Raw genomic sequence first — 25330 nt, 5'->3', positions numbered from 1 at the left:
ATTTTCTGAATTAGGCCCAACTTTATTCTTAACATTGTATTAATAGCAATAAAAGGAGCAGAGCTAAAAAATGACAAGAGCTCAACAGAAGGATCTTCAGGTAAGGAGCTGTACTCACACCAACTGTAAGCCACCTTCAGAGCTTTCTGTGCCACTTTCCTCCATAATCCATCACATCATATTTTATTTTTTTTAAGTTTTTTTTTTTAAGATTTTATTTATTTATTATAGAGAAGGGGGCGGGGGAGGAGCAGGAAGCATCAACTCCCATATGTGCCTTGACCAGGCAAGCCCAGGGTTTTGAACCAGCAACCTCAGTATTTCCAGGTTGACGCTTTATCCACTGCGCCACCACAGGTCAGGCCACATCATATTTTAAACAATCAAAAACGTTCAGTACATCATCCTGAGAAAAATAGTCTACTAGCTAGACAAAAAAGTAAACCAAAACTAGTCTGGACATCAAAAAAACCCTAAGCCTGACCAGGCGGTGGCGCAGTGGATAGAGCATCAGACTGGGACACAGATGACCCAGGTTCAAAACCCCAAGGTCACCAGCTTGAGTGTGGGATCTGGTTGCTGGCTTGAGCCCAAAGGTCACTGGCTTGAAGCCCAAGGTCACTGGCTTGAGCAAGGGGTCACTCACTCTGCCGCAGCCCCCCGGTCAAGGCACATATAAGAAAGCAATCAGTGAACAACTAAGGAGCCGCAACAAAGAATTGATGCTTCTCTCTCCCTTCCTGTCTGTCTGTCCTTCTCTGTCCCTCTATCTGTCTCTCTGCCACAAAACAAACAAAAAACAACAACCAAACCCTAAGGAGCCAAAGATCTTGAAACACAAAAATTCCTCTTTTATTTAACTAAAAGAATAATAACAAAGTACTATTTTGTGCTACTGACAACTTGTTTGGAGACTTTCTGCCCATATTTTATCATTTTAGTTTTTTTATTATGCAGTATTGATTTTTCTATTATAAAGCTGAGTCAAGCTAAAATCTTAATCATTCTAGAACTTAATAAACTACTATAAGATCCCCAAATTGTTTATTAAAAAATAATCAGCCTGATCAGGTGGTGGAGCAGTGGATAGATTGTTGGCCTGGAACACAGAGGGCCCAGATTCAAAACCCCAGAGGGCCCAGGTTCAAAACCCTGAGGCAGCTGGCTTGAGCAAGGGCTCATCTGGTTGGAGTGCAGGCTCACCAGCCAGAGCACAGGGTCGCTGGCTTGAGCGTGGGATCACAGACATGACCCCATGGTTGCTGGCTTGAGCCCAAAGGTTGCAGGCTTGAAGCCCAAGGTCGCTGGCTTGAGCAAGGGGTCACTCGCTCTGCTGGAGCCCCCCCCCCATCAAGTCACATATGAAAAAGCAATCAATGAACAACTAAGGTGCCACAACGAAGAACTAATGCTTCTCCTCTCTCTCCCTTCCTGTCTGTCTGTCCCTATCTGTCCCTCTCTCTCACATACACACAAAAAAATAAATAAATCAAACTAAATCCATTGCATGTGAGGATGGCTTAAGAGTTAGATTTAAAAACAAGCTTTCAAAGTCCATTTTAGAGCAAATGATTATATTTCTTAATAGCCACTGTTTCAAATTCCTTATAAACATCTCAGATACTGAAATGTGTCAGAGAAGTAGACTTCAAATGATGCATAATCAGCCAATTATTACTATATTTTAATTTGAACTAATGTTTTAAATCACTTAGTAATTTCCTACTCAATTGTTCAACTTGATTGCATTCTACAATGACACCTATTGGCCATTCAAAATCAGCCATTAGTTCTCTAAGACAGCTCTAGTAGGCTGATTACATAATAAGAAACACTCACTCACACATACACACACCACCCTACATAAAAGCAGATTTGTTCACAGGTACTCACACTACATAACTGCAACTAAAATAGAAGCAGAACTATTCTTTGTGACTGAGACAGTATTACTCTTGTAAAAAGTATAAATATAATAAAGACAGCGAAAACACCAAGTGTCAAAATTTTTATCTGAAGCATTGATAAATATGTCAGTACTCCAAACATTTCAGAATTAACAAATAAACTCTACTGATCCAACTCTCCTTACCAAATATTTTTAGACAAATAAATGAGTTGTTGATTTAGGTTTTGTGACACACTAATATAGAACCAACTTTTTATCGTAGTTTGTCCTGCCATAACACATACTTAATGAAATTCCTCTATTAATTGTACATTTCATTGCATAAAAAATGAATTATAAAAACTAAGAAAAAACATAATTATGTGTTCATAGTTATTTATGTATGTAAATACATCTTCTGTCAGAAAGGTTCAAAAGCATTTTTTTAAACCTTAGAAATAATACAGAACCAGTTTCTCAGACTTATAGAGTAAATCAGTTAATAAATGACTTTTGCATGCCCTGTCTCCCCATTCAGACCTTATTTTCAGTCTCTAACATACACAATATCTAGGGAGTAATATCTAAAAATGAAATTTCTTGTCATTTTCCAATATGCACTTACCTCCTACTATTGATTTTTGAGGCTCTCCAATTTCCTGAAGATTAGAAAAAAGAAGCATTTGTAATAAGCCTTGACCCTCAAAACAAATACATTCATGAACTACAAAACGTGAACCTGGCCATGCTCATCTCAAGCTAACGACTCTCTCAAGTCCATGTCTGGGATGAGCTCGTCGTGACTTCTCTACCCTTCACGCTTCCACGCTTCCAGAGTCTGTCAGGGTGGAAAACCCTCAACCAACTAAAAAACTATCGTGATACATCAATGGTTTACTAGACTTCCTCTTCCAAGAGGGACAACCTAGTTGTTTGAGTAAGTAACAGCCAAGGGTTACATAATGTATAGCTATAAAGAATTCCGAGAGTCTGACCGCCAGTAAATAGCTTACCTTTCTTCTCCGCTCCCCCTTCTCACCCCGGGAAACGGCCCTAAGAAGCAAGCTCTAGGATTTCTCTCAGGTGCCTGAAATGCTGCGTCCTTTTCTCTCTCCGAGCTTCGTGCAAGGAATTCCTCCAGCCCTCACGACACCGTCTTGCTCCCGCCTCTCTGCTCTTTGCTGGCGCCACCGCAGCCCCCCACGCCCTGGGCCCCCACGTCGCCGCACCGGGCTCACCCTCCACCCGCCTCAGCCGCCTTTTCCTCACGACCCTCCCAAGGTGCTACCTGGTCTACGAAAGATTCCGGAACCACCTGCACTCCAGCTATAACCTTCCTGGACCACCTTGGTCAGATCCCCTTTATTGTTCCTGCAGCTGGAGGAGATGAAACTCCCTCCTGATGTAGCAGTCCTCTGCGTCCCCCAAGGACAGCGCGGCCGCCTACCTGTCACCCGGCTGCCTCTGCCTTCTTACCGCCACCGCCTCCCGCAGCAGCCTGCCAACTGCAGCGCAACAACCAGCCCTCCCACTGGGTGAGTCCACGCTCCAACAACAGTCTCACTGATTGGCTGCAGGATGTCCGCGACCCTCCTCTCTGTGCAATGTCTAAGGATTCCGGTCTCCAAGCAAGGAAACACCACCTCTTGCTCACCCTCTGTCCTCCACAATTTCTCTTAATCAGACTACGAATGCACAGCTATGCAGAACAATGTCAACGTTCAGCGTCCTTCGCGTCATCACCACCTCGTCCGTAAATCTGTGACCCCATGCCGGAACGTTAAACGACTTCTCGGCTTTCCTGCGGAAAGGTACTCGAAGTAATAACTTCCGTTTCCGGTTGGCTCCGGCTGAAGGGTTGAATATTGAATGTCCTGAGAGGTCAGATTGCTTTCAGGTAAATAAGAGAGTTGGGGGGAGATCTCTTAACTGGGAATAAGAATGAGACTCTTATATTGAGGAATTTGGAAAGGAAGAGACTAAGTAAACAAGGATGATGACAGTGTGTAGCTCCACAGGAAAGGAGATCCAAGAACTAGGGAGAGAGAACTACGAAGTTCTGGGGTCGTCAAGGGTGGCTGTAAATGGATACAGTGAGAATTACTGTAGTTAATAAGTCCAGATACTTTTTCCCTCCTCTGCCACCAGCCGCCGCGTGTTTTTTGGATTACCTTTGAATTGAATAAAAGCAAAACAGCCCCCAAATCGAAAATATGTGAAGTAAAAGTAATTATGCCTGCCTCATAAATATGTATAGTTTTAAGTGAATTTTCTTTTTTTTGGTACAAATGTTTTTGACACAATGTAAACAGGGTACAAAATCACATCCATTTATAGAGTGATTTACCCTAAATATTTTACTATTTTAAATTTGCATATACATAAGTGCAGAGACTGGATGGGACACATTTGTCTTTAATTTTCTAATGTTCTTATAGTATCCACAGTTTTAAAAGTGGGAGAGAATTGATATGTATACTTGAAAGTCCTTCGTAAACCGTAAAATTACATGTAATTTAGGTGGCATTATCTTATTTTCTTCTTAGGGTTGTCAGCCTCCTTTAGTAGAGGTTAATATTCACCAAACTGTAAGTTCACTCCAAACATAGGTGGGTAGCTTTTTAAAATTTAATAATTACATGGTTTTTCTTTGTTGAACTAATTTTCTTGCTATTGTTTGAACAGATCTGGGCTGGACGTAATGACCCATTGTTGAGTCCTTGACATAATTTGTCACTTTATTTAGTTTTCTTACTGTAAAGTATACATAACAAAAGGATATATAAAACATATAAAACATAAGTACATTTTAAACTATAATTAAGTAAACACTTGAGTAACTACCCTTCAAGTTAGGAAATAAAGCATTGCCAATAACTTAGAACGTGTATTCTCAACAGAAGAGAATGACCTTCAAGCAGGTGAAAATTGGTTCTGAGAGGATGGAAGGGGTGTTGAAAAAATCTTAGATACTACAGTGGTGTGTGGCCCTCCAAAGAGCCACAATACATAAACATATACAATATACCCGTGGTATTAAAATTTAATTGGGGGTGGGAGGTGAGAATGTGATAAGGAAAACAGCTGTCCAAAAAAAGCTCCTTTGAGGTATAAGAATTAAAAATAAACTGAATTGGCTCAGTGGTATAGCATTGGCCTGACATGTGGATGTCCCAGGTTCAATTCCTGGTTAGGGCACACAGGAGAAGCAACCATCTGCTTCTCCACTGCTCCATCTTCTCTCTTTCTCTCTCTCTCTCTCTCTCTCTCTCTCTCTCTCTCTTTCTTTCTTTCTTCCTCTCCTGCAGCCATGGCTCCAATGGTTTGAGCAAAGTTGGCCCCAGGCACTGAGGATGGCTCCATGCCTTTGCCTCAGGCGCTGAAATAGCTCAATTGCCAAGCAAGGGAGCAGCAGCCCTAGATGGGCACAGCATTGGCCAGTAGGGGGCTTGCCCGGTGGATCCCCATCGGATCCCCGTCCAGGCACATGGAGGAATCTGTCTCTTTGCCTCCTCACCTCTCACTTAAAAAAATTTTGAAAACACTGCCTTACAAGCTCCTTTTAGAGCTCTTATTTTATGTCCTCCAACAAGAGGTAACTACTATCCTGACTTGTGATAAGCACTCACTTGTTTTACTTTAATTTTCCATCTAAAGTACATTCTAAAAAATGAATAGTTAGGTTTTTAAATTTATATTAATGGGATCAAAGTGTATATATTTTTTTATCATTCACCTATGGCTCATTATATTTTTAAGATTATTTTATACTGTTGCATGTTGTTTTTCATTGACTATATTCCATAGGTGACTCTTTCATAATCAGTCCATTATTGTTGTTGGATATTTGGGTTGTTTACAGTTTGGGGGCTAGCGTCAACAATGTGGTTAAAAAGATTCTTATAAAATATATCATCATACACATGCAAGAGTTTCTCTAGAGTAGTGTGTTGTTCAATGGAAATATAATGGAAGACCCATATGTAATTTAAAATTTCTTAGTAACCATATTAAAAAGGTGAAAAGAAACATAAAATTATAATATATTTTTAACTGAGTATTCAAAATACACTTTAAATTTTCCAGTAACTAATTTGAGAATCCATTTTGAAATTAAAATCAAATAGAAAGTCTAGTTCCCCAGTTTTTTCTAGTCACACTAACCACATTCAAATACTAGTGGCTGCCATATTGGATAGTGCAGATTTGCTAGGCCATAAGGTATTCAAATGGTAAGCTTTTCTAGGTTATGCCAAACAGTTTTACAGGGTAGTATGTTGTCACATTCTCACCACTTGGGTTTGAAGGGAGAAGGCTCATCACAATGTGCTTTTCCCATTTCTCACACTGCTGCAAGGTAGGTTTTATCATTTACATGAATAAACTAAAGTTCATAGAGATTAAATGATTTGCCATTTTACAGCTATTGATGGTCATCCAGAATTTGATGCCAGATCTGTATAGTACCAAAGTCTACATGCACTTAAGTAGAATTCCAAACTTCCCTCGAGTGATGAGGATATCATTGTTTGACTTATGCCTATTCTGAAGTAGAAATGATTTTTAAAAGAAAATGAAAAGTTCCATAGAAATAGTGTTCAACTTTTTGTTCTTTCTGGCGAAGATTATTGAAATATTCTATTTAGTACTGAAATATTTTAATTAGGTAGGAGAGAAAACATAGCATTTATTAAAAGAAGTTTGTTTAGGAAAAGTTATGTCTACTTTCATGTTTTCTTTCAAAGATATGTCTTCCAAATTACCTAATGTTTTAAGCATAGTAATACTGTAACTTTGAAATAACCTCCATACTATGGTAATGTTCCTATTTTATTTTCAAAATCAAACTTTTTTTTTTTTTTTTTTCATTTTTCTGAAGCTGGAAACAGGGAGAGACAGTCAGACAGACTCCCGCATGCGCCCGACCGGGATCCACCCGGCACGCCCACCAGGGGGCGTTGCTCTGCCCATCCTGGGCGTCGCCATGTTGCGACCAGAGCCACTCTAGCGCCTGGGGCAGAGGCCACAGAGCCATCCCCAGCGCCCGGGCCATCTTTGCTCCAATGGAGCCTTGGCTGCGGGAGGGGAAGAGAGAGACAGAGAGGGAAAGCGTGGCGGAGGGGTGGAGAAGCAAATGGGCGCTTCTCCTGTGTGCCCTGGCCGGGAATCGAACCCGGGTCCTCCGCACGCTAGGCCGACGCTCTACCGCTGAGCCAACCGGCCAGGGCTAAAATCAAACTTTTTGACAAAAAAATTTTGATGTTCTTGTATTCTCTTCTAAGTACATTAATACTTAATTAGTGTTAATATTCTAGAATTGACATTTGCCAAAATAAAGGTTTATCTTGTAATCTGTTTAAACATTTTTGGAATGAAACATTCCTTACAAAAAAATTTTTTTTTAAAAACACGGTTTGAAGAAGTCAAAATATTATCATTGTAATTAAACTATTCTGAAAGTTTTTTGTAATGACATTGAAATTCATAGGTCAGTCTGAAATCTGAAACCGTAAATTTTTTCTTTGTGTTACGTATTGACTCTACCAAATAATGAAATAATGGGTTAAATATTTCATTCATAGTTATTAATATTGTAGTTTTTTAATGAATGTTGTAGTTTTAACTTGTGTTTGGTGAGTATTGGTTTTTATTCTTTTAAATGTGAAAATCATCAATGTAATGTTTTGTCATATCTTAACATCTATAAATGTAAATATTAAATGTTAATTTCTCAGAATTACTGTGTACAGTTTTTCCTTATATTCTTGGAAATTGTTTAATGAATGCACATTTCACATAATATATCTTCAGTATACACTAGCTAATATTGAACACTGTCTTCTAAAATGCAGTTAAAGAATCCTGCCTTATTATTGGTCCTGTTCATAGTTATAAATGCAAAAATAATGGTAATATTTATTTGGTTTGGTTTTATTTCTGGAGAGCAGAGATTTGCTACTGCTGACCTGTGGTGACACAGTAGATAAAGCATCAACCTGGAATGCTGAGGTCACCAGTTTGAAACCCTGGGCTTGCCTGGTCAAGGCAAATATAGGAGTTGATACTTCCTGCTCCTCCCCCACCCTTTCTCTCTTCTCTAAAAATGAATTAAAAAATTTGCTACTGCTAATTTTATATAAATTTACAGTATTGCATTATTAATTAATACTTGCTTAATTTCAGATTCATAGCAGTTTAACTGGAAACTAAGCTGAAATCTTTTTTTTATGTTATCTATAAAAATAACCCTGGTCAAACTAAACTCTTTATATTACTATTGAAGGCATATTTTATTTAAGGATGCAAACATCAATTAAAAAGGGATCCTATGGTCTCTGTTGCTATAGTTTAGTAGTCAGCAAACTATAGCCTGCTGGCCAAGTTTAACCCATTTTCATTTTTTTGTACAGGCTGTGAGCTAAGAATGGTTTTTTACAGACAAACATGTACAATCAATTTGATATTAAGGAACACTAAACTTTAAGTTCTAGTTAACCAAAATGTTACCTCCCCAAAAAAGAATTCTGCCTGACCAGGCAGTGGCGCAGTGGATAGAGTGTCGGACTGGGATGCCGAGGACCCAGGTTTGAGACCCTGAGGTCACCAGCTTGAGCGCAGGCTTATCTGGTTTGAGCAAAAGCTCACCAGCTTGGACCCAAGGTTGCTGGCTTGAGCAAGGGGTTACTCGGTCTGCTGTAGGCCCGCAGTCAAGGCTCATATGAGAAAGCATCAATGAACAACTAAGGTGTTGCAACGCAGAATGAGAAACTAATGATTGATGCTTCTCATCTCTTTCTGTTCCTGTCAGACCCTGTCTATCCCTCTCTCTGACTCTTTTTCTGTCTCTGTAAAAAAAAAAATCAGTTTTCCTCATCAATAGACCTGTATTACAAAGAATTATACTCAGTATGTTTTGAATTTTCTCAATGAAGTATTTGTGGAAATTTGTTTTCTCTCGTTATATAAGTGTCTATACAATATTCTTGATTTTACCTTTTTGCCCACAAAGTCTAAAATATTTACTATTTGGCTCTTTACAAAAAAATTATGTGATCACATGTATTTAAACACAATGCTGCATTTTACTAGGATCATCTGAAGAGAGCAGTAACAAATCAGTATGTAAAATATCTTTGTTATGCATATCTATGCAGTATGCAAGGACTAAAAGGAAGGAAACAAGAATTGCTTAGAAATTAGGAACAAGGGCTCTGAAACCAAACTGTCCGGTTCAAAATCCATTTGGATCATTTACTATTTTTGTTACCTTCAGAAAGTTACCTTCATGGACCCTCATTGTTGTCATCTATAAAATGGGGATAATGATCATAATTTAAGTTCATAGAGTTTTGGAAATAACAGAGTTAATACCTATAAAGTACTTGGCACATAGGGCCCAATAAATGTCTGCCATTATTTTAATGAAGAAATGAAAAAATAAATGATTATCTCTGATGGGATTACTGATTATTTTTCTTTTTTTATGTTTTTATATGTATTTTCTAACTTAACATTTCACTAGTTATTTGATAATACACCATTTGTTAAAACTTCTTAACTCAGAATTTTTGAGTATTTTTATTGGTTCTCCTTTTTAAAACGTTAACTTTAAATGTTTCACCTTAAACCATTAATAATGAACTTGGTTATTTGATATCTACAATGCATATTTCTCTCATGTTAATCTTTTCATATAGACATGGCCCATGGGCATGAACATGGACATGGACATGAACATGGTCATAGTAAAATGGAACTTCCAGATTATAGACAGTGGAAGATAGAAGGGACGCCATTAGAAAATGTACAGGAGAGGCTGGCTGCACGAGGGCTCAGGGATCCGTGGGGCCGGTAAGACTAATTAAATAATTTAGATAGAGTTTACCCTAGAGAATCAGTATGTTTCTTCTTAATGCATTTTCCTTTAAAAAAAAATCACTGGAAATGGCTTTTACATTAAAGTTTTAAAATCAGTTTTATTGACGTATCATTCACAAATAGTAAAATTTACCCATCTTAAGTATTTAATTCCCTGGATTTTGACAAATGTATGCAATTATATAACCACTGCCACAGTCATGATACAGACTCTTTCTATCAACCCCAAAAGTTTCCTCTTGTCCCTTTTGCTTTCAATGCCATCCTACCCCTGGCAACCATTGAACTGCTTTTTGTTTCCATAGTATTTTCTTTCCTGATTCTTATACACTTGGAACCATACAGTATGTAGCCTTTCATTATGGACACTTGTATTTAGTGTAATGCTTTTAAGACTTATGCACATTGTTAAATTATATCTGTAGTTCCTTCCTTTTTTAATTGCTGAATAATATCCATTGTATGTATATACCTCATTTTATTTACAGTTAATCAATTAATTGCCTTTTCTGTTGTTTCAAGTTTTTAACTATATGAGTAAAGATGCTATAATCATTCAAATACAAGTCTGTGTGAATATACTTGTAAAGCTAGTAGCCACAGCCACCATTACAGCCGCCTGGCCTATGCAGGTTCGCATTAGATTCAGACAGACGGTAATGAAACATCGGAGCCAATAACTAGTGGGCCATCATCTTTAATCCTAGCTTGCACCCTGCGGGCAAGTAAAAACACACACTGGGCTCCAAAACCCACTCACATTCAGTGCTCACAAAGCTACTGACTTATCCAAGTTTCTGGAGTCAAAGGTCTCTAGCTCACCAGACTTATTCACCTCTGTTGCCCATCTCCTTCTCTCTGCACAAACTGCACAAACTGGCTTCTCTCTCAGCACTCTACCATCTTGGCTGCCTCTCCTGGCCTCCTCCATGTGGCCTTTCTGTGCTGTCCTCCAGAATGGGCTCCTCTTAGAACGTAATCACTCTTCTCTCGGAACTACATGATCTCTCTTCCTTTTAAACCCTTTTGGTGCGAAAGCCCTCCTCCAACACATATTAACATAATCACACCCATCCCAAGCAGGAAGGGCAACTAATAATATCACCTGGGCCACACCATCTTTAACAAAGTGAGCATAATATATTTTATCTGCCCAAGAATACTGTTTTCATTTCTCTTGGGTAAATACCTAAGAGTAGGGTTTTGAGATCATATAATAAGTATGTGGTTATTTTCATTAAAAAACTGCCAAACTGTTTCCCAAAGTAGCTGTACTATTTTGCATTCCCAGCAGCGATGTATGAGAATTTCATTTGTTCAATATTTTTATCAACACTTGGTATTATAAGTCTTTTCATTTTAGTCATTTTAGTGAATGTGATGCCTGTTTGTGATTTTAATATTTGCATTTCCATGAAGACTGATGATCATAAGTCTTTTCCAGTGCTTATTTGATATTTGTGGTGTTTGTTTGTTTTATATACGGTCTACCAGAAAGTTCTGTCCGTTTTTGGAATTAAAAAAAAATACAAATTTTTCTTACCGTCAATAAACTTTATTAAATAATATATTTCCACACCAATACTATCTTCCGAATATGGTCCGAAATGGTTTGCTGAGCTGAAGTAAGCCTTTCTGTGATCTTCAATGTTGTCGGAAAAGGATCTTGCTCCAACATGGTCTTAACATCGTCATGGATCAAAGATGGTCGCCCAGAACGTGGCTTATCAGAAAGGTCGAAATCACCTGTTTCGAATTTTTCGTACCATCTTCTGCATGTCCTGTCAGAAACTGTACCTTCACCAAACACTTTTAATAAATTTCTACATGCTTCTGTAGCATTTCTTCTTTGTTGAAATTTGTATACAATACAGTGGCGTAAATGAACTTTATCAGTAGCCATGGATACACTATCGATTCACACAAAGTGAATCAACTTTGTTTAAGTTAATTTGCTACGTCAGTATGTATAAGCGATAAAAATAGAGAGGCATACATGCGCCAAATAAACATGTGCTTACATGTTGAAACTTGTGATGGAAACGGACAGAACTTTCCAGTAGACCTTATACATTTGTTATTTAAATCTTTTGCCCATTTATCAGGTGTTTGTCTTCTTTTATTTTTTTATTGACTTATGAGAGTTTCTTTTATATTTTTAATGTTAAAGTCCTTTATCAGATATAAGTCTTGCAAATGTTTTTTTTCCTGGAGTGTGGCTCATCTTTTTATTGTCTTAGTAATGTTATCAGAGTTTTAAATCTTGATGGAAGTCCCAGTCTGGCGTTTTTTTTCTATTATGTTTTGTGTTTTCTGCATCCTAAATTTTCTTCTATGCTGTCTTTTAGAAGTTTTTATGGTGTTCTTTTTTACACTTAGGCATAGGATCCATTTTTAGTTAATTTTTATATCGTGAGCTAAAAATGAAAGTACTCAAGCAAACAACCTTGGTCTCAAGCCAATGACCTTTGGGCTCAAACCAGCGGCCATGAGATCATGTCGTGATCCCACTCTTAAACTGGTAACCCTGCAGTCAAGCTGGTGTCCTCGGGTTTTCAAACCTGAGACCTCAGTGTCTCTATCCAATGTATTACCAACAGTCAGGTGAAAGTTAATGTTTTTGCATTTGGACATCATTTGTTCCAGCATTGTTTGTTAAGACAGTCTTTCCTCTATTGATTTACGCTGATAACCTTTGGCAAAAATCAGTTGACAGTATCTGTGTGGTCTGTTTCTGGATTCTATTCTGTTATCCTTATCAATATGTCTATCCTTATGCCAAAACCACACTGTCTTCAAATCAGGTAGTATAAGCTCTCCATTTTTTTAAGCTATTCAGGATTTTTTGCATTTACATTAAAATTTTTTTTTTACATTTAATTTTTTTTATTTTTTTTTTTACATTTAAATTTTAGACTGAGTTTCAGTATCTATAAAAAACCTGCTTGGATTTTAATTGGAATCTCATTGAATCTATAGCTCAGTTGAGGATAATTAATATCTTAACACTATAGACTCTTCTAGTCCATGGACAGGTTAGATCCTCTTTAATTTCTCAGCAATGTTTCATTGCTTTCTATACAGGTATTGTACATACAGTATTTTATTAAATTTATTCTGAATTATTTCATGTTTTTATAGTGTTGTAAATAGTATTTTTAAACTTCAATTTCCAATTGTTTTTGCTAATATATAAAAATACAATTCAGTTTTATATATTGACTTTGCATCATGTTCCTTTGCTAAATTCACTTCTAGTTCTAACAGTTGTTATTTTTACAGATTCCTTAGACTTTACTTCATAACTGATCCCTTTGTGTACAAATACAGTATTCTTTCTTTTCAGTCTATAAACTTTTAATTCTATTTTCTTTACATTATTATACTGGCTGACACTGCAAGTATAATGTTGGATAAAAGTGGTATAAATGGACATTCTTGCCTTTTCCTAGTTGGGGGAATGTAGTCTTTCACCACTAAGTATAATCTTAACTATAGGCTGGTCATACATGCCCTTCACCAAGTTGAGGAATTTCTCGTTTATTTCTAGGTTACTGTGAATTGCTATTATTATTGTTATTAATACGTGTTGAATTTTGTAAAACACTTTTTCTGCATCTATTTAGATGCTCATAGTTTTTTTATTAATATGATGAATTACTCTAATTGATTTTCAAAGATTAAATCAATCTTGAGTTTCTAAGGTAAATCCTATTTCATCATGATATATAATCCTTTATGTATGTTGCTTGATTCAATTTTCTAAAATTTTGTTAAGAATATTTGCATCTCTATTCATGAAGGATATTACTCTGTAGCTTTCTTCTAATATGTTTGTCTGATTTTGGTATCTCAATTATATTTGATTAGCTCTCATGTTTTCTATTAAGTCAGATTTTTGTTTTTGTCCTCTATAACATGATTTTTTTCCACTCATTTACCCTGCCTGTGAGAGAAGATATTCTTTCACGAGAGGTCTATTTTGAATTCTGTTTCAGTCTCTCTTTAGGGTATTCAGAAAAATGATTGCCAGAGCAGGAAATCAGTCTTCTGAAGTGACAGGGAAATTTATTAATAGTAATAATAATGTCATATGTTATATACTTACTCTCTGTGCCAAAATATATCATACATTACTTTTTTTATTCTTTATATCAACACTATAAGGTAAATAGATCATCACTGAGTAGGAGAGGAAGCAGGCCCTAACAGGTTAAGTAACTTGCCCACCATAAAGTGTGTGAATCTAGTGTAAGTGGCAGAGCAAAGATTAATACCTTTCAACTACCTCTTCCCATGATGCTGTAATGACTAGTATGGGCAAAGCCACACAGCTGACCTGTGGCAGATAGGGCCAAAGAAAGTCTCGCTTTTGAGAATTTTCTAAAATTCTGAGTATTATGGCTGTGAATGTGAAATCAAGTGTTTTTACTTCTCTTTTATATGTGAAATGTGGTCATATAGACTGCATTATCCAATGCCTCAGAAAGATTCCTGGTCCACTTAGCTTACCTTACATAAAATTGCATTTATAACTGTTATAAAGATGAAAGTTAAATGTATTTTACTCAATGACTATACATAAGTTGTGTGTGATTACAATTTTTTCCTTTTCTTCTAGCAACGAAGCTTGGAGATACATGGGTGGCTTTGCAAACAATGTTTCCTTTTTTGGTGCAATCTTAAAAGGATTCAAATGGGGATTTGCTGCATTTGTGGTGGCTGTAGGGGCTGAATATTACCTGGAGTCCCAGAATAAAGATAATAAGCATCACTGAAGATCATAGCTGGAAGTATCTTAGTAGCTTCTTCACTTTCTTATAAAAATAAGATTTCTTCACTCATCTGTGTGTCCCTTAAAGAATACAAGTAAGATTTAATAAAGAATATATGTGCACATCTGTTTTTGTCATTCTTTAAAAAAAACAAAAGTGTCTTATGCCATCTGAGATTTGAACACAGGGTTTGAGTACAAGCAGCAGTGCATTCTGCATATATAGCTAACAGCCAGCATATACTTGAACAAATGGGCATGTTCTAACAGAATTTTATTTTTTAATTTTTAAAATTGTAATAACATTTTCTATCTTAACTATATTTTAGTGTACGGTGTTCTAAATATGCTGCTCACAAAAATTAGGGGATATTTCAAAATGAATATGAAGTGATAAAAAGAAGCATTTGATTTTTTTTTATTAAACAAAAGCATCAGAAAAGCAAACATCAAATCAAAGAAAATTGTTCAATTATACAAATGAGATGCAAAACCAGCTTTTATTTCATTGGTGAAAACGCACTATATAAAAGGCTGAAAGTACTGGAGTATCTGCACGTTCCCTAAACCCTTAATTTTTGTGAATAGTGTACATTCATAATGTGCAATTATCACCATCACCCATCTCCATAACTCTTTTAAAACTGAAAGTTTATGCCCATTAAACAATAAGTCCCTGTTTCCCCTTCCATCAGCACCTGGCAACCACATTCTACTTCCTATCTCTGATTTTGACTACTCTCTAAGTACCTCATGTAAGTGGAATCATACAGTATTTTTCTCTGTGACTGGCTTTGCATAATGTCCCCAAGTTTCATCCGTGTTATAGCATGTGTCAAAATTTCTTTTTAAAGCTGAATAATACTCCATTGTATGTATATGTCACAATTTGCTTTGCATTCATTCGTTGGTGGACACAGGTTGCTTCCACATTTTAGCTATTGTGAATAGTGCTCCTATGAACATGGCTCTAATAGGTTTCTAAGTGGGAGTTGGCCTTGCTGCTTTCACCATCCTCTGCAGGTGGTTTAGAGACCTAGATTATACTATCAAAAGCTTCCTGCCCAGTTCTGGTTGACATATCTATGTATCATGTTCATTTGTCTTTTTTATTTTCATTAAAAAATTTTGTTTTTCATTAAGAATTTGTTGATTTTAGCAAAAAAGAGAGAGAGAGAGAACATACTGTTCCTGTATGTCCCCTGACTGGAGATTGAACTAGCAACCTGTTTAGTTTGGGACGATGCTCTGACCCAGGGGTCAGGAACCTTTTTGGCTGAGAGAGCCATGAACGCCACATATTTTAAAATGTAATTCCATGAAAGCTATACAACAACCCATGTACGTTAAGCATTATCCAATAAAAATTTGGTGTTGTCTGGGAGGACAGCTGTGATTGGCTTCAGCCACCCACAACCATGAACATGAGCGGTAGGAAATGAATGGATTGTAATACATGAGAATGTTATATATATATATACACACACACACACACACTTTTTTTTTTTTCCTGAAATTGGAAACGGGGAGGCAGTCAGACAGACTCCCGCATGCACCCAACTGGGATCCACCCAGCATGCCCACCAGGGGGCGATGCTCTGCCCATCCGGGGCATTGCTCTGTTGCAACCAGAGCCATTCTAGCACCTGAGGCAGAGGCCACAGAGCCATCCTCAGCGCCCAGGACAACTTTGCTCCAGTGGAGCCTTGGCTGCGGGAGGGGAAGAGAGAGACAGAGAGGAAGGAGGGGGGGAGGAATGGAGAAGCAGATGGGCATCTCTCCTGTGTGCACTGGCCGGGAATCGAACCTGGGACTCCTGCACACCAGGCCGACGCTCTACCACTGAGCCAACCGGCCAGGGCCTGTTTTATATTTTTAACATTTTTTTATTAAAGATTTGTCTGCGAGCCAGATGGAGCCATCAAAAGAGCCACATCTGGCTCAAGAGCCATAGGTTCCTGACCCCTGCTCTGACCAAATGAGCTATCAGGCCAGGGCTTTTCTTTCTTTTTTTTTTTTTTTCTCTCTCCCAGTCTTTGGCTTTGAAGGGGGAGAGAGAGAAACATCAATTTGTTGTTCCACTGGTTGATTCTTTTATTTATTAATCTTTGGGTTGTTTATTTTAGATGAGAGAAAGAGAAAGGGGGAGGAGCAAAGAGCATCAACTCCCAGATATTTCTTTACTAGGCAAGCCTAGGGTTTTGAACTGGCGAACTCAGCATTCCAGGTCAACGCTATATCCACTGCACCACCACAGGTCAGGCTCCACTGGTTGCCCGCCAACTGACCTAACTAACCAGGGCATGCACATTTATATATATATGTATATATATGTATATATGTATGTATATGTATATATATTTTTAGTGAGAGAGACAGAATGGGACAGACAGACAGGAAGAGAAAAAGATGAGAAGCATCAACTCATAGTTGCTGCACCTTAGTTGTTCATTGATTGCTTTCTCATATGTGCCTGAAACTGGGCAGGTGGGCTGCAGCTGAGCCAGTGACCCCTTGTTCATGCCAGTGACCTTTGGCTTCAAGCTACCAACCTTTGGGCTCAAGCCAGCTACCATGAAGTCATGTCTATAATCCCATGCTCAAACCAGCAACACTGCTCAAGGTGGTAAGCCCACTCTCAAGCCAATGGCCTCGGGGTTTCAAACCTGGGTCATCAGTATCCTAGATCAGTGCTCTATCCACTGCACTACTGCCTGCTCAGGCTCATTTTTCCTTATGATATTTTCTATTCTTAACCTCTGTCCTCTTTCTCATGTTATGAAAAGTTTGACATTTCTTTCCTATATGTCTAACAATACCTTTTTCCCACATCATTGAATCACAAATTTTTAATTAAATCTCTAAAATTGATTTTTAAAACTTAACTGGTTTAAGAGGTAATATTTTTGGCTTGAATAACAAAGCTAATATAAAATTTGAGTGATTTTTCTTTATAAATTTTTGTTTGTAAATATAAGCTTGAGAAATCACTAAGTAAATGGGACAAATTCACAGTAAGCTGATAGTGGTAAATGGAATGTGGTAAAGTGGAATGATAAAATAAAAAGACAGTAAGGAAAGAGTTTAACAAGAAACAAGAAGATATAGAACAAGTAAAAATAGCAAGGTGGTAGATTTAAACTTAATCATATTAATTATAGCCTGACCAGGCGGTGGTGCAGTGGATAGAGTATTGGACTGGTACACAGAGGATCCAGGTTGGAAACCCCAAGGTTGCTGGCTTGAGCGCAGGCTCATCTGGCTTGAGTGCTGGCTTATGCTGCTTCAGCACAGGCTCACCAGCTTGACTGAGAGGTCGCTGGCTTGAGTGTGGAATCATAGACATAACTCCATGGTTGCTGGCTTGAGCCCAAAGTCACTAGCTTGAAGCACAAGGTTGCTAGCTTGAGCCCAAGGTCGCTGGCCTGAACAAGGGGTCACTCACTGTGCTGTATGGATATATGAGAAAGCAATATGAGAAAAAGAAAAAACATGCCCCGTCAAGGCACATATGAGAAAAATCAATGAACAACTAAGGTGCCACAACAAAGAATTGATGCTTCTCATCTCTCTCAATTCCTTTCTGTCCCTATCTGTCCCTTTCTCTGTCTATCTCTGTCACACACACACACAAAAAAATCATATTAATTATAGTAAGTGTAAATTGTCTAAAATTTAAACTTTAAAGCATTCCAGGTAAAAGACATTGTCTTATTTTGCTTAGCAGGATGCTCTCGAGGCCCATCCATGTTGTTGCAAATGGCAGTAGTCCATCTTTTCTTATGGCTGAGTAATATTCTATTTTTATTAATTTTACACATATTATATATATTTTTCCCAAGTGAGAGGAGGGGCTATAGAAAGACAGACTCTCACAGTGCCTCAACCAGGATCCACCCAGCAACCCCCACCTGGGGCCAATGTTTTGCCCATCTGTGGCTGTCCTTGCAACCAAGCTATTAGCACTTGGGGCAGAGGCTCCACCGAGCCATCCTCAGCACCTGGGACCCATGCACTCGGACCAATCGAGGCATGGCTGTGGGAGGAGAAGAGACAGAGATGGGGGAGGGGAAGGGGTGGAGAAGCAGATAGTTGCTTCTCCTGTGTGTCCTGACCAACACATCTGAAACTTAATAGAAATAAATAAAAGATAGATTGTCAACTTGGGCAAAAAACAAGACCCAATTATAAACTTTATATGAAAACCCCTTCAAAGATACAGAGTGTTGCCGTGAACCAGCGCAGCTAGTAATTCCAGGTCCTGAGTGGGAACTGCACAGAATGAAGAAAATAGGCTTAGAGAAAAAGGTTGGGCTGGGAGGCCTCTGCAATGCTGATGGCAAGAACAGAGTGTGCTCAACACCCACTTTCTACTTTATTTATAGGGCAAAGTAAGGCCATTAGCAAATCAAAGAGATCTCTGATCACATTTCTAAGGCAACCCAAGAATTCTACCAAGTGCAGAAAACCCTCACCATACATAACATAACTTCACAAAACAAAGGATAAAAGAAACTTACTTCCAGTCTTTCTGGGGGACATGGGGGGTAGGATGAGTATAAACAATCCAGCACCATAGCAAAATAGCCTTTAGCAACTTCACAGAACGGTGAGGTGGGGGATTGGGCAGACTGTCAGTTTACTGCCAGTTCCCCACACCTCAGTCCCCCAAAAATCTAAACTGCAAAGACCCTGTTGGCTTTCGATCCCCAACAGAGTGGGACCATCTGAGATATTGCTACCTGGCATATTTCATTCGTTTGCCTCAAATAAACACACAAAAATTATCTAAAGGCTTGAACATTTTGTACATCAACACCACAACCTTAGAAGATCCTCGCCAGGATCTAGGTGTAACAGAAGTAGGCAAGAAGAATCTGACATGTGTCACATGAGGAGTGGACAAAGGAATTAGGGCTCTTTATCCAGGAAAAGAGAACTCAAAGCAGTGATGTGAAAATTATCTTCATATATTTGAAGGAGAGCAAGATGCTTCAGTGGCTGTTGGCAGCCACTTTGTGACCATGAATTGACCTTTGATGAAACTGATGCTGTGGACAGCTGAGAGGGAAAATGAAGAGAACCTGGGATTTTAATAATATCATCAAACCCACTGTATAAAAGTGGTTGTGAACAAAAAACCACAAAACTTCATCTTTCTGACTTATACTATAAAATAGCACTATAACAGGCATCTGGTAGTGGAGAGTAATTTGTGCAGAATTGCTGGTTGATATTTCTGCTCTGACCTTACATCCCCTATAATAAATTTTGTTAAAGTCTTTTAAAAAAAGTGTAAGAGATTGAGATCTAGATTGACATGCTAATTATTCCTTGGTAATTAAATTAACTTTGACTCCCTAGGCATTCACTTGTCAGAAACCACAGTTATCTTCTGGCAATGCATTGCTCTTGTGATTTTGGCTGCTGGCAGTTCAAATCAGTGCCTCCTCAAAAAGCATATAATTGAGCAGCCAGTAACATAATAATTACAACAGAAAATGACTAATACTACTAAAAACTTTGGCATGTATCCAGCCAACCCTGTGCTTAGCTCTCATACTCATTACCTATTATTTAGTCCTCTGAACAGGTAATAGGTACTGCTCACTGTTGAAGTGATGCACCTACAAGCCAAGGAACATGGAGGATTAGCAGCAGCCACCAGAAGCTGGAGAAAGTGAGGGAAGGATTGCTCCTGAAAGCCTTCAGAATGAGCACAGCCCCACTGACACCTCAATTTTGGACTCATGGTTTCCTGTGAGAATAAATTTCTGTTGTTAAAAAAACCAAAACAATGGGAAAAGATATGCTTTCAAGCACTAATTAAAAGAATATTGACAAAACGGATTTTAGAATAAAGAATATTGTCATAAGGAGGGACATTTCGTAATAATAGAGGAGTGAGTTCATTAAGAAAACATCGAGCCTGACCAGGCGGTGGCGCAGGGGATAGAGCATCGAACTGGAATGTGGAGGACCCAGGTTCGAGACCCCGAGGTTGCCAGCTTGAGTGCGGACTCATCTGGTTTGAGCAAGGCTCGCCAGCTTGAGCCCAAGGTCACTGGCTCGAGCAAGGGGTCACTTGGTCTGCCATAGCTCCCCAGTCAAGGCACATATGAGAAATCAATCAATGAACAACTAAGGAGCCACAACAAAGAATTGATGTTTCTCATCTCTTTCCCTTCCTGTCTGTCTGTCTCTATATATCCCTCTCTCTGACTCTGTTTCTGCCAAAAAAAAAAAAAAGAAAACATCGAAATCTTAAATGTATGTGCACAGAGCTCCAAAATATATGAAGCAAGAACTAAGAACTACAAGGAGAAACAGGCAAATCTACTTTATAGTTGGAGATTTCTACATTCCTTTCTCAGCAATTGATTAACAAGTACATAAAAAATTAGCAAGACAAGACTTGAACAACACTATCAACTAACTTGATGTAATATTTATAGACCAATCAAAACAGCATTCATTCTTTTCAAGTGTACATGAAACATTTACTACAACAGAGTGTAATCTTGGCCATAGCACAATATATTTAAAAGAATTGAAATCACACAAACTATATTTTCAGAACACAAAAATATTAGACTAAAATAATACCTGAAATATTTACAAATATTTGGAAACTGGGTAATACCCCATGTAAATATGTCATGCTCATAAAAGAATTCTAGGGAAATTAGAAAATATTTTAACTCAATAAAATGGAAACAAAATTAAAAATGTATGGGATGCAGCTCATAAGTTGATCTCTAGTTAGACTGATGAGAAAAATGACATAAAATAGAAATACTATCAGGTCTACTGGAAAGTTCTGTTCGTTTCTATCACAACAAGTTTCGACACGTAAGCACATGTTTATTTGGCTCATGTATGCCTCTCTATTTTTATCACTTAATGTATACATACTGACGTAGCAAATTAACTAAAACAAAGTTGATGCACATTAGTCTTATGTGTGAAGCGATAGTGTACCCATGGCTACTGATAATGTTCATTTACGCCACTGTAATTTTTATGAATTTCAACAAGGGAGAAATGCTACAGAAGCATGTAGAAATTTATTAAAAGTGTTTGGTGAAGGTACAGTTTCTGATAGGACATGCAGAAGATGGTACGAAAAATTCGAAACAGGTGATTTCGACCTTTCTGATAAGCCACATTCTGGGCAACCATCTTTGATCAATGATGAGATGTTGATAAGACCATGTTGGAGCAAGATCCTTTTCTGACAACATCGGAGATCGCAGAAAGGCTTAATTCAGCTCAGCAAACCATTTCGGACCATATTCGGAAGATAGGATTGGTGCGGAAATATTCAAGATGGGTTAAGTCATGTGGTTAACTCCACATGAGTTAAGTCAGAAGAATTTGGTTGATGGAGTCATCATATGCACATCTCTGCTTGCTCGGAACAAAATCGAGCCCTTCTTGAACAGGATGATAACTGGGGATGAAAAGTGGATTACCTACGAAAACATTGTAAGGAAAAGGGCATATTGTGAACCCGGAAAACCTAGCCCTTCCACCTCTAAAACAAATTTGACTCTGAATAAGAAAATGTTGTGTATATGGTGGGACATTGGAGGACCAATACATTATGAGCTTTTAAAACCGAATGAAAAGCTCAATTCGGAGAAGTATTGTCAGCAACTGGATAATTTAAAGACAGCAAAGAAAAGAGGCCGGCGACGTTCAATAGGAAGAACATCATACTGCATCATGATAATGCCAGGCCACATGCTGCTTTGGGGACTCGTCAAAAAATTGCAGAACTAGGCTGGGAAATTCTGTTGCATCCACCATATTCCCCGGACTTAGCACCCTCCAACTATCACTTGTTTTTGTCCTTACAAAATTTTTTGAAGGGCAAAAAATTCAAAAATGAAGAAGATATCAAACAAGCACTGGTTCCATTTTTCGCATCCAAAGATAAAACATTTTTCAAAAATGGGATATACAAATTGCCCTCACGCTGGCAAGAAATCATTAATAATAATGGCAATTATATTATTTAATAAAGTTTATTGATGGTAAGAAAAATTTGTATTTTATTTTATTCCAGAAACGGACAGAACTTTCTGGTAGACCGTATATTAATGAAAGAAGAGACATCAGTACAGATTATAGAGAAAATTAAAATAAGGGCATTTTACCAGCAATTTTATGCCAATAAATTTTGATGAAATTGGCAATGTCCATAAAAAAGACAAATAACCTCAAATAGTAGGTAACCCAAATAGCCAAGAATATACTCCTTTGCTGGGTTAGGTAGAGAAAAGATGGAAAGTGCAGTGCTTAATACATTTGTAGGGAAAATAACAGTAGTTTTGCTTTCCCATTGTAGAGCTGATTTTTTTATCCATTGTAACTTTTACTGGAAGCAAGGAGTGAAGTTTTTCTTATATTTGTTAATTTGAGAATTTTTGCCTGGATTCCATAGGAACTGTAGAGCTATTGCCATTACTTGGACTAAAGCCACTTAACGTGGTATTTGTTCTTCTGATGTATATCCAAAGTACAATAAAAAATAATGCTAATTATGTGTTTGTTAGGCTAAAAATAAGCCCTGTAGATGATTATATATAAAATTATTAGCCCCAATTTTTTTTTTTTTTTTTACAGAGACAGAGAGAGAGTCAGAGAGAGGGATAAGATAGGGACAGACAGACAGGAACAGAGAGAGATGAGAAGCATCAGTCATCAGTTTTTCATTGCCACACCTTAGTTGTTCATTGAGTGCTTTCTCATATGTGCCTTGACCGTGGGCCTTCAGCAGACTGAGCAACCCCTTGCTCAAGCCAGCGACCTTGGGTCCAAGCTGGTGATCTTTGCTCAAACTAGATGAGCCCGTGCTCAAGCTGGTGACCTCGGGGTCTTGAACCTGAGTCCTCCGCATCCCAGTTCGACGCTCTATCCACTGCACCATGGCCTGGTCAGGCTAGCCCCATTTTTTATGGAGGGCAAGTCCATAGTAAAGTAACAAAACCTAAGATGGCATAGCCAGCAAGTTCCTGAGTTAGATTTTGAATCCCAGATTGACTCCACAGCCCATAGTAACCACTATATTATACTATCATGTCATAGGTGATAAGTACCATAAGATGCCATAAAATTATTCTTTGGGCCTTTTATATTATTTTTTGGTAAGGGTAAAAGTTATATTTGCAGCTTTACTTTGTAACAATAGCCTGGTATAAGCAAGATGGCTATACAATTCAAAGTAGATATTGAATACAAATGGTCATAAGGCCATGTATGAAATTATGGAAAATGCTAAAGCAACAAGAGTGCTGGTCAGAAAACCAGTTAAATAAAACATCTCTTATATCATTAAGTCAAAGGAAAAGCTACTCTGTATCCACAATCCTTATGGTGCTGAGAAAAAGCAATATGGCTTAAATGAAGGACTGGACTTCAGGAGCAAGAAGTTTAATTCCTAGTCTGTTACTAACCAGCAGGAATATTTCCTCACCTATTCAAGTGAATTTTTTACCTGGAACACTGAGGTCGCTGGTTTGAAACCCTGGGCTTGTCTGGTCAAGGCACATGTGGGAGTTGATGTGACCTGCTTCTCCCCCACTCCTTCCCTCTCTCTCTTCTCTAAAATGAATAAATAAAAAATAAAAATTAAAGTGAATTTTTGTATCTGACCTGTGGTGGCCCGGTGGATAAAGCATTGACTTGGAATGCAGAGGTCTCTGGTTTGAAACTCCAGACTTACCCAGTCAAGGCACATATGAAAAGCTACTACTACAAGTTGATGCCCCCGCCGTTCTCTCTCCCATCTCTCTAAAATCAATAAATAAAATTTTTAAAAAAAATAAAGAAAAGTGAATCCTTGTGAATTATGAGTAAATTACAGGGGAAGAGCAGAAGACCTTGTGCACCAGCTAGAACCTTACTAACTCAAGTAATTGCAGCCTAAAGTATGATTATGAAGTCATCTTTAAGAGACGATTTATGATTCCAGGTTTTCTTTAGTTCCTTTACTATGAAATGGTGGACTTTAACCACTGTCTTTTGGTTATTTTCTTAGAACTACTTTCTAATTATGCTTGATGTAACGAGTAAGAATTTTTAAAAATCTAGGCCCTGGCCAGTTGGCTCAGTGGTAGAGCGTTGACCTGGCTTGCGGAAGTCCCGGGTTCGATTCCAGGCCAGGGCACAAAGGAGAGGCACCCATCTGCTTCTTCACCCCTCCCCCTCTCCTTCCTCTCTGTCTCTCTCTTCCCCTCCCGCAGCCAAGGCTCCACTGGAGCAAAAGATGGCCCGGGCGCTGGGGATAGCTCCTTGGCCTCTGCCCCAGGTGCTAGAGTGGCTCTGGTCGCGACAGAGCGACGCCCCAGAGGGGCAGAGCATCGCCCCCTTGTGGGCGTGCCAGGTGGATCCCCGTCAGGCGCATGCGGGAGTCTGTCTGACTGCCTCCTGGTTTCCAGCTTCAGAAAAATAAAAAATAAAAAAAAAGAATTTTTAAAAATCTAAAATATGTCATGTAATATTTCATGAAAAGAAAAAATAATGATTACAGTAATTTTACTGTATACCTATACTTTAAACTCAGCAGGCGTCCCCAAACTATCACCCTGCAGGCCGCACGCAGCCCCCTGAGGCCATTTATCCGGCCCCCACTGCACTCCGGAAGGGGCACCTCTTTCATTGGTGGCCAGTGAGAGGAGCACTGTATGTGGCGACCCTCCAACGGTCTGAGGAACAGTGAACTGGCCCCTTGTGTAAAAAGTTTGGGGACCCCTGCGAAAGGGAACTGTGTTTTGAAATAATTT

At 38.4% G+C, this 25330-nt stretch overlaps 2 protein-coding genes across 8 annotated transcripts in view; one reads left to right on the top strand and one right to left on the bottom strand.

The window, feature by feature from the left end:
• The window catches only part of HYCC2 (hyccin PI4KA lipid kinase complex subunit 2), a 68949-nt gene extending 65282 nt beyond the window's left edge, over window positions 1-3667 (bottom strand). For 3 of the 7 annotated variants that reach the window (XM_066233051.1, XM_066233047.1, XM_066233052.1), the window contains exons 1-2: window positions 3336-3489; window positions 2514-2547 (exon numbers count right to left, since the gene is read on the bottom strand). The gene's annotated coding sequence lies outside the window, so the exon portion shown is untranslated. The other 4 variants (XM_066233049.1, XM_066233046.1, XM_066233053.1 and 1 more) reach the window with 4 other exon arrangements.
• On the top strand, window positions 3642-14665 carry NDUFB3 (NADH:ubiquinone oxidoreductase subunit B3). Its single transcript, XM_066233054.1, has 3 exons — window positions 3642-3785; window positions 9586-9739; window positions 14388-14665. The coding sequence occupies exons 2-3, from the start codon at window positions 9588-9590 to the stop codon at window positions 14542-14544; spliced, it is 309 nt and encodes a 102-aa protein (XP_066089151.1). The 5' UTR covers window positions 3642-3785; window positions 9586-9587; the 3' UTR covers window positions 14545-14665.
• The last annotated feature ends 10665 nt before the right edge of the window (window positions 14666-25330 follow it).

Source organism: Saccopteryx bilineata, chromosome 5 (assembly GCF_036850765.1).
Source record: "Saccopteryx bilineata isolate mSacBil1 chromosome 5, mSacBil1_pri_phased_curated, whole genome shotgun sequence".
Taxonomy (NCBI): Eukaryota; Metazoa; Chordata; class Mammalia; order Chiroptera; family Emballonuridae; genus Saccopteryx; species Saccopteryx bilineata.
The sequence above is the reverse complement of the archived record's forward strand: the minus strand, read 5'-3'. Positions and strand labels throughout refer to the sequence as shown.